At 43.6% G+C, this 17,380-nt stretch overlaps 1 protein-coding gene across 6 annotated transcripts in view; it reads right to left on the bottom strand.

Annotated features, from left to right (window-relative positions):
• NBEA (neurobeachin) overlaps positions 1-17,380 on the bottom strand; it is a 915,436-nt gene that overhangs the window by 647,229 nt on the left and 250,827 nt on the right. For all 6 annotated transcript variants that reach the window (XM_073583206.1, XM_073583210.1, XM_073583208.1 and 3 more), the window contains exon 13: positions 16,265-16,433. In XM_073583206.1, coding sequence (XP_073439307.1) covers positions 16,265-16,433 — 169 coding nt within the window. The remainder of the gene's footprint in view (positions 1-16,264; positions 16,434-17,380) is intronic.

The following is a 17,380-nucleotide window of genomic DNA, read 5'->3' as shown; positions in this document are numbered from 1 at the left end:
CCAGCTCTGAGCTCATGGCGCTGCTGGAAATTTTCCTTTCTTCAAAAGGAAGGAAGCATGATGTGTCTTTCTCCTACTGAACCAAGTTTCCTTAGCCAACCACTGTGCACGGCCCTCAAAGCTGCCATTTCTTTAGTCCTTAATGCTGAGAAATACAGACAGATACTTATCCATTGTTCTTGATTTCTTTTAGTGTTTTTTAAAACCAGAAAGTTGCCATTTGAATTGACTTTAGTTTTGTGCCATGACTGTGATCGGCTTTTTTAATACAAAATTAAACAACTGAATGAACATCCTCCAAGGCCGGTGATTCCATAATTTTTTCCAGGGGTTGTATAAACAGATTATTGATGACCCTTACTACCATTCCTCCCTCCAAGCAATGCACAGGCACAGTTTTATTGGGTAAGTCCTGAGATCTGATCTCAAAGATGGAGAAAATTGTGTAGCAGTACAATTACAGTTGCACTGTCCACACTATTCCCTCCCAGCGCTCATCTCTATAATCCATTCAGGGAAGAATCTAGGAGCTATTCTATCATTGTGCTGCATTGTATCTTCACTAGACTACCAGGGAAACAAATTAACATCTCACTACCCTAGACCACCAGGCATACTAACAAGAATAACTACTGCACTAGACCACCAGGGATACAGAAATTAATCTGTTCATTGCCCTAGATCACTAAGGATTTTTACATACACTCATTGCCCTACACCACTGGTAATATTAAAAAAGCACTCTAGTCAAACTTTTTATTCTCTAAATATATTGCAGACATCATATAATACAGCACTGTGTACTTACAATTGCTCATTTTGCCTTTCTAACAAGTTAATTGTTCTCTTTTCTCTGCTCTATGTAGAAAAAGGAAGTCTCCTTTCGTTGCATGAGCCAACTCTATACACGGGTATTACATACCTGGTAATGTGTTTTTTCATGAGACATGACGGCACCACGAGAGAGGGGATCCGCCCTACGAGGACAGGAAACCTTCAAGATAAAAGGGGCGGCTCCTCTCTCCGCATCAGTTGTTTTACAGAGCACGAGAGGAACTCCGCAGGTTAGTGCACACATGAGCAATACATATTTTACACTGCTAAATTTCCAACACCAAGGGAGTGTATAATACTAACGAAACACCCAACTAATGATGTGATAGGGCGGGAATATAAGGGTGCCGTCATGTCTCATGAAAAAACACATTACCAGGTATGTAATACCCGTGTTTTTCCATGGTACATGACGGCACCACGAGAGAGTTACAGAGATTTGCATTCTCTTTTAGGGGGGGATCACTGCCTGTAACACTCTTCTCCCAAATGTGAGATCAGAGGTGGCAGATAGGTCTAATCTGTAATGTCTGAAAAAGGTAGATGGAGAGGACCAAGTGGCCGCCTTACAGATTTGGTCGATGGAGGCGTCCGCTTTCTCCGCCCAGGACGCTGCCATGGCCCTCGTGGAGTGGGCTTTTAGGCCCTCTGGAACAGCCCTACCTGCACTACTATATGCTAGTATGATGGCCTCTCTCACCCATCTAGCTATAGTTTGCTTAGAGGCTTTAAGGCCTTTCCTTGCTCCTTGATACGAGACAAATAAGGCCCTCTGTTTTCTCCATGGTTTTGTCACCTCTAAATATTGTAGGATACATCTTCTAACGTCTAAGCAATGTAATTTCTCTTCCTTTTTGTTACCGGGGTTAGGACAAAAGGATGGCAAGATTATTTCCTGGGCTCTGTGGAATTTTGACACTACCTTAGGGAGGTATGCTGGATCTAATCTCAACATGACTCTATCGTCCATAACCTGAGTGTATGGTGGATCTGCTGCTGTGCGTGTAAGTCCCCAACCCTACGTGCCGATGTGAGCGCCACTAACAGGGCTGTTTTTAAAGTTACCACTTTATCTGGTGTTGCGTTTATTGGTTCGAACGGACTTTCAGTTAGGGATGATAGGACTAAATTTAGATCCCAGGAAGGAGGTTTAGGAGATGGGACAGAGTCAGCTCTAGCACAGGCCCGGATAAATCTGGCCACCCATCTATCGCTTGCCAGGTCATAATTAAATAATGCTGCCAGGGCTGAAACGTGTACTTTCAGGGTGCTGACTGCTAAGCCCAGATCCAAACCCTTTTGTAGGAATTCTAGTACCGCCCTCACAGGCACTTCCCCCTCCTGTATTGGGCCTGAGGTGGACAAAAATTTTCTCCATATCCTCCCATATATTTTTGTGGTCACTGGCTTTCTGCTACTAATTAGGGTGGAAATCAATCTTGCTGAAAAGCCTTTCTTCTCTAACAGTGACCTTTCAAATTCCAGGCTGTCAAATGCAGCCTGGAATTCGGAGGATGATTGAAGGGACCCTGTGTTAGGAGGTCGTGATCCTCTGGGAGCACCCATGGGTCTGTCACTGACATCACCCTCAGCCAATAGAACCACGGCCTTTTTGGCCAAAAGGGAGCTATCATAATTACTCTGGCTTGATCCTCCCTGATTTTTTTCAGGACTAATGGAATGAGGCATATTGGAGGGAAGGCGTACAGGAGACCTGATGTCCATCTTATTCTGAAGGCGTCTACTGCCAGTGGCATGTCTGCTGGTCTTAGGGAGCAGAATTTTTGAACTTTCCTGTTGGTTTTTGAGGCGAAGAGATCTATTATGGGTTTTCCCCACCTCTGCACAATTTGCTGAAAAATGGACTCTTTTAGGCACCATTCTCCTTGCTTTAAGTGGTTCCTGCTCAGAAAGTCTGCCTTCAGGTTGTCCGCGCCTCGGATATGCAGGGCCGATAATGAAAGGAACTGATGTTCCGCCAGAGTCAAGATTCTTTTCGCTATTTCCATCAAAGACCGAGAACGAGTGCCCCCTTGATGGTTTACGTATGCAACCGCCGTACGATTGTCTGATAGGACTTTCACATGATGTCCTCTTAGGTGTGTCAGTAATCTTTCCAGCGCTCTTTCGATGGCTAGTAGTTCCCACTCGTTTAAGGATAGATCTTTTTCCCCCCGCGCCCAAGGGTCTTGGAGCCACAGGGTGTCTAGATGGGCTCCCCAGCCCCAGGGACTGGCATCTGTCGTGACTACTCTGGAGGCTGCATATGTCCAGGGTACTCCCCTCGGAGAGGACTCTATCTGTAGCCACCACTTTAGCGACTGGAGTACAGTATCCGGGATGGTAAGCTTCTGTTCCAACTGCCCCTGAAGCGTCAGATCGTTTTGTAACACACACCACTGAAGTTCCCTTGTGTGAAGTTGGGCCCATTTTACCGCTGGTATGCATGAGGTTAGGGACCCCAACACTGACATGGCTTTCCTCAGCGTCATTGTTGGCTTTCCTAACGTTGTTCTGATTAGGTTTTTGATTTTCTCTTCTTTCTCCTCTGGGAGGCGACACTCCTGCATTACCGAGTCTATTGTTAGGCCCAAAAAATTCTGGACCATCGTTGGCTCCAACCTGGATTTTTTGAAGTTCAGTTGCCAACCCAGAGTCTGAAGAGTCTCTATTACTGTCTTGACTTGTTCCTGACAGTGAGCGAAATCCTTCCCCACTATCAAGAAGTCGTCCAGATATGGTATTACTAGAGCATCTTTTTCTCTGAGATGTGCCGTGACCTCCGCAATTAACTTCGTAAAGACCCGGGGGGCTGTTGCTACCCCAAAGGGCAGAGCCTTGTATTGAAAATGATGCCACTGAGAGTTTATCTGGACTGCCACCCTGAGAAATTTGCGGTCTTGCTGCCGGATCGGGACATGATAGTAAGCGTCCTTGAGATCCAGGACCGACATGTAACACCGAGGGAAGAGGAGTTTCACCGTAGACCTTATCGTTTCCATTTTGAACGATGGGACTACTAGATACTTGTTGAGGCCTTTCAGGTTTACAATCGTCCTCCAGGAATTGTCTGGTTTCTTTATCAGAAATAGGGGGGAGTAAAAACCTTCCTTCTTTTCCCCTTCTGGAACTTCTTCCAGTACGTGCTTTTGTATAAGCGATAACACCTCCCCCTCCAAACTCTTTTGTCTTTCTTGGGATGATTGTACCGGAGTTTGGATGAATTTTTGTGGTGGCCAGTGGTGGAATTTTAATTCCAGACCTGACCCTACTATCTGTCGGATCCAGGTACTGGATGAGATCCTTTCCCAGGCTGGGAGGAAGTGAGAGAGCCTTCCCCCCACCTGAGAGGGTCCGTCACTGGCCGGGTTTTTTGGCTTCTCTAGGGGGCTTACTAAAATAGAAGCCTCTCCCCTCCTCTGTATCGTCTGTCAGAATTATTTCTGTCACGTTCTTTGAACTGTTGCCTTCTAAACTTTCGGCCCCTCTGAAAGGAGCGCCGAAAGGCCTGAAACGGTTGTTTCGGAAAATTCTTTTTTGTGTCACTCGCTTTTTCCAATACTTCATCCAGTGCTGGACCGAATAAGAAATTTCCCTCACATGGTAGAGAACAAAGCTTCAGTTTTGCCTGTGTGTCCCCCGGCCAGCACTTGAGCCATACCGCCCGCCGTCCTACATTTGTTAAGGCTGCTGATTTTGACGCTAGTCTGGCCGAATCTGCTGACGCCTCTGCAAGAAAGCCCACCGGCGCTCTAATAGCCGGTAATGATTCCAGAATCATGTCCCTGGGAACTCCTTGTTCTAACTGATCTTCCAAGTTGTCTGTCCATATCTTTAGGGACCTAGCCACACAAGTGGCTGCGATGGCGGGTCTTAGTGCGCCAGCCGAGGTTTCCCAGGCTGATTTAAGGCAATTGTCTACCTTTCGGTCCAGTGGCTCTTTTAGGAACCCCAGGTCCTCAAAGGGTAGGGAAGATTTTCTGGCGACCTTTGATATCGCCACATCAATTTTGGGGGCCCTATCCCAGGACGAGGATGCTTCCTCCTCAAAGGGGTATCTCCTCTTTAGGGAATTCGTTATCTGGGACTTCCTTTCTGGCTTTTCCCATTCGCGTTTTATTAGTGCTTTTAGTTGCTCGTTAACAGGGAAGGCCTTACGTTTTTTCTTTTGCAATCCGCTGAACATGAGATCTTGGGCTGTCTTTTTTGTCTGTTCTTCTACTAGTCCCATGGTAGATCTAACTGCTTTAATGAGCTCATCCGTAGTTTCTACTGGAAACGTATCTTCCTCGTCCGAGCTACTTCCTACATACTGAGACTTATTTGAGTCGTCCTCTGACTCTGTAGAGTCTTGCTGAGAGATCCCTGAGGGGCTTGCTCTCCTATTTTTCCTTTCTGTATCTACAGGTTGTAAAGCTCTTACTGATTTTGAAACTTCTGTCTGAATTATGGTCCTCAGACTAGCCGAAAATGAGGGTGTCTCCTCCGCTTTGGTTTTGTTAATGCATTCCTGGCACAACTTTTTGTTCCAGGCTGCCTCTGTGGGATTTTTACATAAGGCGCATTCCTTATTCTTCGACTTCCCTCTACATTTCTTAGGGACGTCCTATACTCCACCCCGCCAATGTATATAAGAGGAGGAGGAGGAGAGGGAGAAAGAAAAGGAGAAAGAGAACAGATATTAGACAACTGGACTTTCTCGAAGTTCACTCACCACTCGGACGCTTCATAGAACGGGTACCGGATCTGGAGGTTGGCTGGTCCTTTCACTGTCTCCCAACGAGACTACGGACCCCTCTTTCCTGCGGTGACGACCCGCCCGTGCGCTGCCCGAGTGGCTCACACTACTGCTGCGACGTGCTTTCTCCTCCGAGCGCGACCGCCCCTCTTTTGCTTCCTGGCGTGGTAGCACATGCTCTGGCGAAGGGCTCTCCATTACGCTGCTGATGCTGCAAGCAGTTACTTCTGCTCCAAATTGGTGCTGTGACGCCTGCTCGCCTTCTCTGGCGAACTTAAATAGCCCCTTTTTTTTTTTTTTTTAAGACCAACTGGTCTTGCACCTGCCGCGCATCTGTGTGGACGTGCGCGCGCGCATGCGTGCTCCGTGCCCCTCCCGGGACCGTGCACACCTTCTGCTTCTCCCAGGCCCCGTGGTGTCGTGCGCGCTGCTCTACTTCCGGGTCGCCGCACCACTTCCGGGTCGTCGGCCATGATGCGCGCTCCCAGCGCGCGCGCCTCCCGGTGCGGCCCGGCCGAGTGAGCGTCTGCATTTCGGGACCCCCGGACACCTCTTACCTGCATGGTGGACCCCATCTCCCTGCTGGCGCAGGTATGTGCGGAACGACCTCCGCTGCGGGGTCCGGTGTCTGGTGCTCACAGGGAGGGTACACAATCTGTGGCCTCCGAGGAGCTCTTCTGCCCGGGCACTGATGTGCCTCTCGGGCTGCATGGCCACTATATGTCAACAGGGAGGAACACTATCAGTGGCCTCCCTGGACCTCCTCGCTGACATCCATTCGCCTGGGTATCTGCCCGGCTGTGGCCATGCTCTCGCTCAGGGGGGGCATAGGTGTATATGGCCCCCGAGGCGACTACCAGTACCCGGTGTCGGGTGTAGCAGACCCATGCCTGCCACTAATCACCCGACCCAGGCCCAGGCATCCTCTTCTTTCTTCCATCAAGAGGTTTTCATCTTGAGGGTTCCCCATCGAGGACAGGAAACCAACTGATGCGGAGAGAGGAGCCGCCCCTTTTATCTTGAAGGTTTCCTGTCCTCGTAGGGCGGATCCCCTCTCTCGTGGTGCCGTCATGTACCATGGAAAAAATATAATATGACTGCAATATATTATGAGGATAAAAATTTTGATGGGAGGAGGAGGAGTACTTCAACAAATCTCATTTAACTGTACTAGACCAGCAGATTTAATGTCAATAACTGTGTCACTTAACTCACTAGACATGCAGAAATGAGACACTAACTGCCACAGACCACCAGGGACGCTTGCATTAATCCCTCGCTGCCCTGGACCACCAAATAACCTTCACTTTTTTACACTTGGATGCCGATTAATATTTTTTTGCCTGGATGCTATGTGGTCTTGTGTATCGGGCTGTTGCATATCAGGGCAGTGTACTTTAATATTTACTTGATGCTGTTCCGTATAACAACTTGGCTTAGAGCGAACAGCGCACAAGTCTCTCGATAGCGATAAAGGCTTAGAGGGATCATTGATTTTTACAACTCCTGTTAGGGTTGTCACGCTTTCAGAAAACCCTCAAGTAACTATACAGCTGCACAGTGTCGGACTGGGGGGCCAAACTTTTCAGTTACATGAAAATATGACTATCCTCATTCATAAATTTCTATAGCAATAAACTGGGGTGAATAAGATACAACCTTTGTCTGTACATAGGGAATCATGTGTTTTGTGCCAAGTACGAGGGTGGTGGCCCACTTCTCCACAGGGACCCCCCGAAGCATTCTCCTGTGGGCCAGTCCGAGCCTCCAGCTGCATCACTAAACCTACTATTAAAGGACCCTAGTTGTCAGCAGTCGTGTCCTTTCCACAACTTCTGTTAGGTTACAAGGAAACGGGATTCTTAGCTTATTCATGTGGATGGCTTACATACATTACTACATGTTCCATGCAATGCAGCCTTATAAGGAATTCTATTATCGGACTACCCTGCCCGAAGTGATCACCTCGGATTATTGAGGATGGTTGTGTTTAGAGAAGAGGTAACCTTCAAGTGACAACCCTTCATAAAACTGCGGGAGTGCAGGTGCTTAAATCCATGAAGAAGTATTCAAACATAAAAAAGTATATAAAAAAAGCATTAAAATATTTACAAAATAAAATACAATACAGTACCTAAGGAAGCCTTCTCCAGAATTCTTTAAGAACTAAGCTGCCATACAATTACTATCACAAGCAGCAAATGGTAAAAAACAGGACAATATCCTACGGTGAGTTTTAAATAAAAGCTGAACATAAAAATGCAAATAATGATAAAATATTCCCATAACACGAACAATCGGAGAAACATCCTATGAATGTAATTACCGCATTCCCAAAATTTATGAGAAAAAAAAATTGAATTCTGAGAGAAGTGAGCAAGAATCAGACGAGCGGCCCGATAAAAATTACAACATTGCCCTAATAAACCTACAAATGCAGGAAGCATGGAGGGAACAAAGTACTGAATTGATATTCACAGGCAATTGCTCGGCCGGTGGCGAGTGCGCCCCTGCCTACATTATTTGTATGTGCAGCCCTGGACTATCCATTGTGTTGTAAGGAGAAATGATTTGCTTGTTTAGCTACGGTATACATATGAGGACAGCAGACATGGATCGTTATTAATAAAGGCATTCATCCAAATCCTGCAAGTGAATAAAGGTAAAGTGATCACATCCATCTCTGCTTAAAAGGAATCTGTCACCAGGTTTTTCCCATTTAATCTAAGAGCAGCATAATGTAGACGCAGAGACCCTGATTCCAGCAATGTGTCACTAACTGGAGTGCTTGCTGTAGTTTTGATAATCTCCTGCTGAAAAAACTGTGATTTTATCACTAGAAGATGAGTAAAACGGCTGCAATATAGTCCTTCATATCCATGAGCTTTGTATAACCCCACTGCACTGATTGGCAGCGTTCTGCCTATGTACAGTGTACACAGAAATCTGTCAATCAGTCGTGTGGGTGGGATTATACAGTGCTCAGCATTCTGAGAACTGGTAGATCTGTAGCAGATAAAACGATGATTTTATCAAAACTGCAGCAATCAGACCAGTAAGGGAACCGTTACACTTAGCGATGCACCAGCGATCCCGACAACGATATGGATCGCTGGTGAATCGCTAAGTGGTCGCTAGTGAGCTGCCACACAGGCAGATCTCACCAGTGACATAGCAGCGGTCGCTACTTACCTGTCAGACGCGGCGATCCTGACGTCCTCCCGCCCGCGTTCACGCGTCGCTGCCACAGGAAGCCCAGCAGGAAGCGCCCGACGAGAAATGGTCCAGGACCTTCTCGCGCGATCAGCGATAACCAGCGGGGGAGCCGGTCGGAGGTAAGTATCACATGTAGCGATATCGCTAACAATATCGCTGCTACGTCACAAAATCGGTGACGTTACAGCGATATTGCTAGCGATATCGCTATGTGTAACGGGGGCTTTGGTGACAACGTGAAATCAGGGTCACTGCCTCTACAATATGCTGATCTCAGATGGGGTAGCAAAAACCTGGTGGCAGATTCACTTTAAAAGCCTGCGTATGAAGCTGCATGAATACTGACCCAAAATAAAAATTCAAGAAATGATGCTTGTTTATATAGCGTCATTAATTCTACCGAGCTTTAGGCTGTGTTCACACACAGCGTTTTTTTTAGCGGTTTTTACCGCGGTTTTCACTATAAAACCGCTAAAAATAAGCTGCAGTCATTTCTATGCATTTTGCTCTTTTTGTGCACATTGATGCGTTTTTTACTGCAAAAAAAACGCATCGCGGTAAAAAACGCAGCATGCACATTAATTTTGCGGATTTTTCCGCGGTTTAGGCTTCTCCCATGCTTTTAGAAAGCGCTGCGGAAAAAACGCATCAAAAATGCATCAAAACCGCGCAAAAAACGCCGCGGAAAAATAGGTGCGGTTTCTGGGAAGGGATTCAGGTTTTTGAGCAGAAATTATCTGCAACGTGTGCACTTAGCCTAACAGTCATTATCAGCACTGCCCCCATTGACGTTCAGAATCTAGATTCCCTATCAGTATGCCCACAAAAACGCGAGGAAAATACAGACTCCTTGTAGATGTTGTCCTTGGTGGGATTTGAAATTATGCTGTTCATTAAAAGGAAATTCACAAATATAATATACTAGCTGAAGGGCCCGCTGCTGCCCGGGCATAGTAACTAACTGTGGTTAGTTATAACAAATTATAATGATTATAATGCATATAAAAACATTTGATCTCGAGAAATTGCACTAATTGCAATAAAAAAATACTGAGATAAAATACTGATCAAACATCGAGGTAAAATACTGACCAAATACTAAGGTAAAATACTGACCAAATACTGAGGTAAAATACTGACCAAATACGGAGGTAAAATACTGATTAAATACGAAGGTAAAATACTGACCAAATACTGAGGTCAAATACTGATTAAATACAAAGGCAAAATACTGACCAAATACTGAGGTAAATGCTGACCAAATACTGAAGTAAAATACTGATCAAACACTGAAGTTAAATACTAAAACACTGCGGTAAGATACAGTCCAAACACTGAGGTAACATACTGATTAAATACGAAGGTAAGATACTGACGAAACACTGAGGTAAAATAACGACCAAATATTGAGGTTAACCCCTGACCAAATACTGATTAAATATTGAGGTAAAATACTGACCAAATACTCAGGTAAATGCTGACCAAATACTGAAGTAAAATACTGATCAAACACTGAAGTTAAATACTAAAACACGGAGATAAAATACAGACCAAACACGGAGGTAAAATCTAATATATAAAGCTCAAGTGTGTGTGTGTGTGTGTGTGTGTGTGTGTGTGTGTGTGTGTCCGGGATTGGCATTCGCACTGTCGCAGCTACAGCCACAAAATTTGGCACAGTCACAAGTCTAGACCCCGAGAGTGTCCTAGGCTATGTTGTGGGGCGAAATTTTAACCCCACGCGTTCCAATTCACCAAACAATTTTGCCCCTATCTACATAATGGGGGAAAAGTGTGTGTATATCAAGCCCCGCCCCTCAAAATGATGTCATAATGGTTGCCATGGCAACGCTGATGTCATCATAGGTTGCAAGCCCCGCCGCTCATTATGATGTCATAATGGTTGACTATGGGATGGAGGATGTTTGATGGGTATATGGGCACTGGACTATGGGATGGAGGATATGTATGATGGGTATATGGGCACAGGACTATGGGATGGCAGATTTGTATGATGGGTATATGGGCACGGGACTATGGGATGGAGGATATGTATGATGGGTATATGGGCATGGGACTATGAGATGAAGGATGTGTGATGGGTATATGGGCACTCGACCATGGAATGACGAATATGTATGATGGGTATATGGGCATGGGACTATGGGATGGAGGATGTGTGATGGGTATATGGGCACTCTACTATGGGATGGAGGATATGTATGATGGGTATATGGGCACGGGCCTATGGGATGGTGGATATGTATGATGGGTAAATGGGAATGGGACTATGGGATGGAGGATATGTATGATGGGTATATGGGCACGGGCCTATGGGATGGAGGATATGTATGATGGGTAAATGGGAATGGGACTATGGGATGGAGGATATGTATGATGGGTATATGGGCACGGGCCTATGGGATGGAGGATAATTATAATTTGTTATAACTAACCACAGTTAGTTACTATGCCCGGGCAGCGCCGGGCTCTTCAGCTAGTACTGATTAAATGCGAAGGTAAAATACTGACCAAATACGGAGGTAAAATAATGACGGAGGTAAAATAACGACCAAATATTGAGGTAAACCACTTACCAAATGCGGAGGTAAAATACTGACCAAATACTCAGGTAAATGCTGACCAAATACTGAAGTAAAATACTGATCAAACACTGAGGTAAAATACTGACCAAATACTGAAGTAAAATACTGATCAAACACTGAGGTAAACCATTGACCAAATACGGAGGTAAAATACTGACCAAATACTGAGGTAAGATACAGTCCAAATACTGAGGTAAAATACTGACCAAATACTGAGGTAAAATACTGACCAAATACTGAGGTAAGATACAGTCCAAATACTGAGGTAAAATACTGACCAAGTACTGAGGTAAAATACTGACCAAATACTGAGGTAAGATACAGTCCAAATACTGAGGTAAAATACTGACCAAGTACTGAGGTAAAATACTGACCAAATACTGAGGTAAAATAATGACCAAACACGGAGGTAAAATACTGACCAAATACTGAGGTAAAATAATGACCAAATACTGAGGTTAGATACAGACCAAACACTGAGGTAAAAATGCTGACCAAATACTGAAGTAAAATACTGATCAAACACTGAGGTTAAATACTAAAACACTGAGGTAAAATACTAACCAAACACTGAGGCAAAATACTGATTAAATACGGAGGTAAAATACTGACAAAATACTCTAACTCTTTTGCCAGTTTTAGTCAGGGGGATATACCCAGCCAATCTGCCTGCTACAATCCCCTCTTGCAGTGAGGAATCATTTTTATCTTGTGCTCTGGGTGACTAAATGCTACAGCACTATTTCCCAGGAAGCCTTGTGTAATGCTAGCAATAGGGGAGAACCTCAGGCATGTGCAGTGCCGCTCTTCTTGTAGATAGCGAGGCTGGAGTGGGCAGAGCTGGCACTACACCTGCAGCACCACAGTCAGTGGACAGCTCTGCTCTGCAGCACCATGACCCAGGTAACTGGCACCCTGCTCGTGCCATAACTCCCCTCCTGGCATTGTCGTCCCTTCAACCAATGTCATCTGGTGTTTGATTGCAGCTCACGGGCTGCAGGGATCCATCCACACACAGCATCAATCCCAGAAAGGCTGCAAGGAGGATTCTGCGCTAATAACGTGGGCCGTGTGGATGAAGCTTTGAGGGTGGAGTGAATGTGGCTAACGCGGAGTGGGCATGGCTTGATACACAAATACATCCATGCAGCTTTATATTATATATTATAAATATCATAAGTTCTTTTTGCATAAAAGATAGAAACCATTAAAGAGGCCAAATGAGATACAACGAGTGCCAACATTACTGAGACGGGAAACTATAGTGACATCAGTTCATATGTAGAATATCTAACAATTTAAAGGAAATGTGTTACAAGGTTTCCACTGTCCTGTTTGAGCTCAGCATACAAGAGAAGTTAAAAGACTTATGGTTTTAGGACTTTTCACACTGGCCACTGAGTCATTTTTAGACTTATATTATTAGGACTTTGTTACTCTGTTTAAGGAAATAACATGTGTACATAGCCACCATGATCAGGCCCCAACACTACCTTTTGCATGTAAGTAACGAGTGTGTGCAAAGGTCACTGCGACTTGCGCAGGAGCAGGGTCAGCTGTGACCACCTATTGTGATTGGTGGATCCCGTTTCATCACCTGTGTATTGAACTGTTAATCATTATTGTGATCCTGTCTATACTGATAAAAAAAACTCCTGAAAAGACAGGAAGTAAGAGCATGAAAAAGCCTTATTCGCCAATGTAAAAATTGCAAGATTACGAATTTTATTTTTATTAATAAATATCTCTATATGAAAACTAAAAAAATTCACATAAAAAAAATACATGGAACTCAAAAATCTGATTTAAATAATAGGTCATTTTCTGATGATAGCTTTCCTTTTAAAGATGCCTGAAGTCGACCTTTAGGTGGAATCAACCATCCTGATGCAGGGCTCTTCAGACTCATCTCTTAATAGATAAGGATGGACCAGTTTAAAAGGAAATCTGCCAGCAGGTTTTGCTATGTAATCTGAGGACACGATGTAGGTGCTGAGACACTGATTTCAGTGAAGAGTCACTTATTAGACACTGTGCTTTTTCAATAAAAATGAGTGATTTATCAGCAGGAGATTATCACTGCTGGACTAGGCGACCACATGCCTCCTGGTCCAACTGTGCCCCCAGCACTGATTAGTAGCTTACTGTCAATATACATAGAAAGCTGTGGTGTGGGCGAGGGTAGCTTTCAGAGCTCTGCTACCTGCTACATCTAAAAACTCTGATTGTATCACAACTGCTGCACCCAGTAAGCTAAGTGATACATCGCTGGAATCAGGGTCTTTTTCTCTACAATATATTGCTCTCAGATAAAGTAGAAAAAAGCAGGTGACAAATACCCTTTAAATTCCCACTAGGGATAGGCTGTCTAGCAGACACTTTCTGCCCTCTCTCCATTGAAAACACATGAATACTTGCAAAAGCCGTGTGTTCATGTTTACGGAGGAGTTTCGGAAGCTTTCTGCCAACAGCAAGCTCAGGTGTATGGGGGCCTTAACACAAGCATAAAGCCCATTACTGTCATTGCCAATTATACAAAGTAAAAGTCAGTGACTACTCAAAACAATTCAGGTAGAAGTTTTTCATGTTAAGGAGTTGCTGCATTACATCTTTAAAGCTGTCAATAAAGATGAAAGATCTAGGAGAACATCCCACGCTTTCGTTTAAAAAAAAAAAAAAAAAAAAATATCATGAGACAAACCTTCACTTTCTACTTTTTTTATTCGTTATATTCATTTTTATTTTTTATATATATATTTCTGTAGGAGGAAAAGCACACAGCACAAGACATTTTTGATTTTTTGATTATGACTGCTTTTAAAAGGCGCCACAGTATCCCCCCGAGCATTGGGAAGCAATGTACTAGGATTTTCTCAAAGATACAACAGCATGTAAGACAAGACACCAAAAACTGAACAGACTGTGCTGCTAGAAGCCACTGGAAAAAGACAGGGCAGATCCCGCCGTAAGAGATGCACAATAATTAAAGGGGGTCTCCAGGTTTATTGATTGAGCTCTAAAGCAGAAATCACAGCTACACAAGACACGTCTATCATCTATAGAGATAGTTCATAATTTTCAAGGTCCATATATTCACAGCCCTACTGGAAACCACAGTAGTCATAGCAGTAGTACACAACTAGCCCAAATCAATATATACAAGCCAAAAGGACAGCGTGCCTCTAAAGGGAGACGGTCAGCACTTTTCAATAGGAGGCCTAGAAGGGGGTGTTAACATACCTTTGTGTATCATTTTACTACCTGTCTGGCTGAGAAAATTTAAGTTTTAATTCAGAAAATGCTCAATAAGTGCTTTAAAAAAATAAAAATAAGTGTACACAGCTCGCTGCATTTAAATTAGCATTTTAAACTTGTAGGCAAGTTTCTTTTTACATTCAGTTTTAAAACCATAACATAGAAATCTTGCAATTTTCACAGTGACTACTGGAGCTTTTTTTTTTTTTTTTTTTAATCGAATGTCCTGATGTTTCAGGAAACAACACATGTGTACAGCCATGATGGTCAGATCTCAAACTATATTTTGATTGAAGAATCTAATGAGATTGTGCAAAACCCATTGTGAAGGAAAGGGGGCAGGGACAGCTGTGATGTCGAGTATTGTGATTGGTGGATCCTGTTTTATTACCTGTGCATAGCGGAGTTTACCTGTCATTGCAATCCTGCCTCTGATGCTAAGGAGCCTGCTGCAAACTCTTACTGAAACAATAAGTTGGAGACTAAAAATACCCCCCAGTGGACAGTGTGACGCTTCTTAGATAGTAAAAAAAAAAGTTACTAAAGATTGCGATATGAAAAAAGGGACCTTTACACGTTTTCTTAAGTGTACACCAACTCAAAAACCTGATTTAAACAATAGGGTATTTTCCGATGACCGCTTCCCTTTAAATGATGTACAAGCCCCTCACTCTCCTAAGTCACAAGGCTAGTGAATGTCCGCCACGACCTCACTGTAGATATCTATCCAGTGCAGGGGTCAGGGGTTGAGGAGCGATTATAAGCACTGTACAGGATAGTTTTTTTTTCTTCTTTTTAATAGCACTACACTAGGCCTACAACTGAAAAGCCTATTGAGGTGCGACGTTGCGGCTCATAGCTAATCATTTTTGCAATACAAGACACAAACTATTGCACTGTTTTCTCCTAAGTGAGCGGATACGCATTTTCTCCTTTGTTCTTTATAAAGGTATATTCCCATCTCATACATTTATGGCATATGCACGGGATATTTCATAAATGTATAAGTTGATGTGGATTTCAATAATGGGACTCATAACTATCTCGGGGTCCCACCATACACTGATGTCAGAGAAAAAAATTCTCCACTGACTGCAGAGCACATGAATGCCCCCACCTCCATAAAAATGCAGGTCCCATAAGAGGAATTCACATTAACCATACAATTATGCCATATCCTTAATACCCTTTTAATGCGTGGCATTACTTCAATCTCATGGGCCCCAATGTAAAATCTCTAACATGGCCCCCAACTATCAGGGGTCTTTATTAGTATTAGTTTACTCATGGGGGTCAAAGGGACTTTTTGGTCCTGTTTAAGCTCCAGAACCCAAGTGTGATTGCAACCCCTGCCCCTGTGTCTTTAACCCTGATGAACAAAAAGATCTTAAAAGAAATAAAAATAAATAAATGGAAACTCGAGAGGCCCAAAGAAAGTCACAGGAATCCAGTAGAACACAAAAGAAAAAAAAAATGGAGCAATCAAACAATCCGTGATAGCAGGATGTACAGGAATATGGCTACATACCCTGGAGAGTGACTATAGAATGTATAAAAGCAGAAACAAGGGGATGATAGAGGTCAGACATTTTACAAATCAAAGACAATTACTTACCAAGACCCTTAGGATTAATCCCGCTACTGTCCGCAGGATTCACAACCCAGTAGTAATATTTCAGCGTGTGCATTAGCTGTAATACTGTGCCCACCCTACGGATGGTGGTGTATATCGTGGCAGTGCCGATAAACTCAGCTGATAAGTAGGTGTACAGGGAAAGCTGCACCTGCAACGCACAAGAAAAGTAGTGCATATTTACATGAAATGTCAAGAATCTTTCTTACACATCTTGGATTGATTAATATGCAATATTTTTTTTTTTTTTAATTCTTCACCCTCAAATTTTCAAAGCCAGCCGGCATTAGTGGAAGATAACGAAGACATCAATCAGCAGAATGATTACCGTAATATATTAGCTACCATATGCATGTAGCAAGAGGTTTGATGGAGGTTGAGAGACTGCTTGAGGAGAAACTTTTAGGGACAAATGAGAAAGGCTTTGTCTGGAATTGCTAAGCTTGGTAAATAAAAAGAATCTTGAAATAGAAATGTTTTTTTCTTTATTAGAAGATCCCAGGGACCGCAATGGGGTCCAAAGTGGCCCCCTGATATGAAAACTGCTATATGTCATTATTTGAAGAAAATTATGTCTATTCCAATACTGATTTTCAAAACATTCAATTTGCTGGCTTCATTAAATAGAGGACATATTTTGCATATTGGGAAGCTCCTTGGACTCCCTTCTCAATTTTCACGGTTATCTAAATAGTATTTAGTCAGAGCTACAATTTGTACTACATCATAACTAGTCTACCATGACTACCACCAGATCCACTTTCTTGATACACTGGTGATCAAACACGACACAGGGGAGCTGAGCACGGATCTCTATGTCAAGTAGACAAACAAATAATTTACTACACTTTTACAGTAGCCATCCAGCAGCCACTAAGAGATCCTTCCCTAGATTCTTATTTACACAGGTCAATAGGATCATCACATGGCATAAAAAATGAACGCATAAGTGAGATATATACTATGTTCAGAATAAGGGGTTACCCAGATACGATTCCCAAAATATGACAGCTTCCACAGACAAGACAACCACCTAACAATGATGTCCGTATAGCGTTCATACTCACATCACCCCTTTGCCTATTAAACGGCTTTATA

This window comes from Dendrobates tinctorius, unplaced genomic scaffold (assembly GCF_039654945.1).
Source record: "Dendrobates tinctorius isolate UK_male_01 unplaced genomic scaffold, ASM3965494v1 ptg000075l, whole genome shotgun sequence".
Classification (NCBI taxonomy): Eukaryota; Metazoa; Chordata; class Amphibia; order Anura; family Dendrobatidae; genus Dendrobates; species Dendrobates tinctorius.
This window is presented reverse-complemented; position numbering and strand designations above follow the sequence as displayed.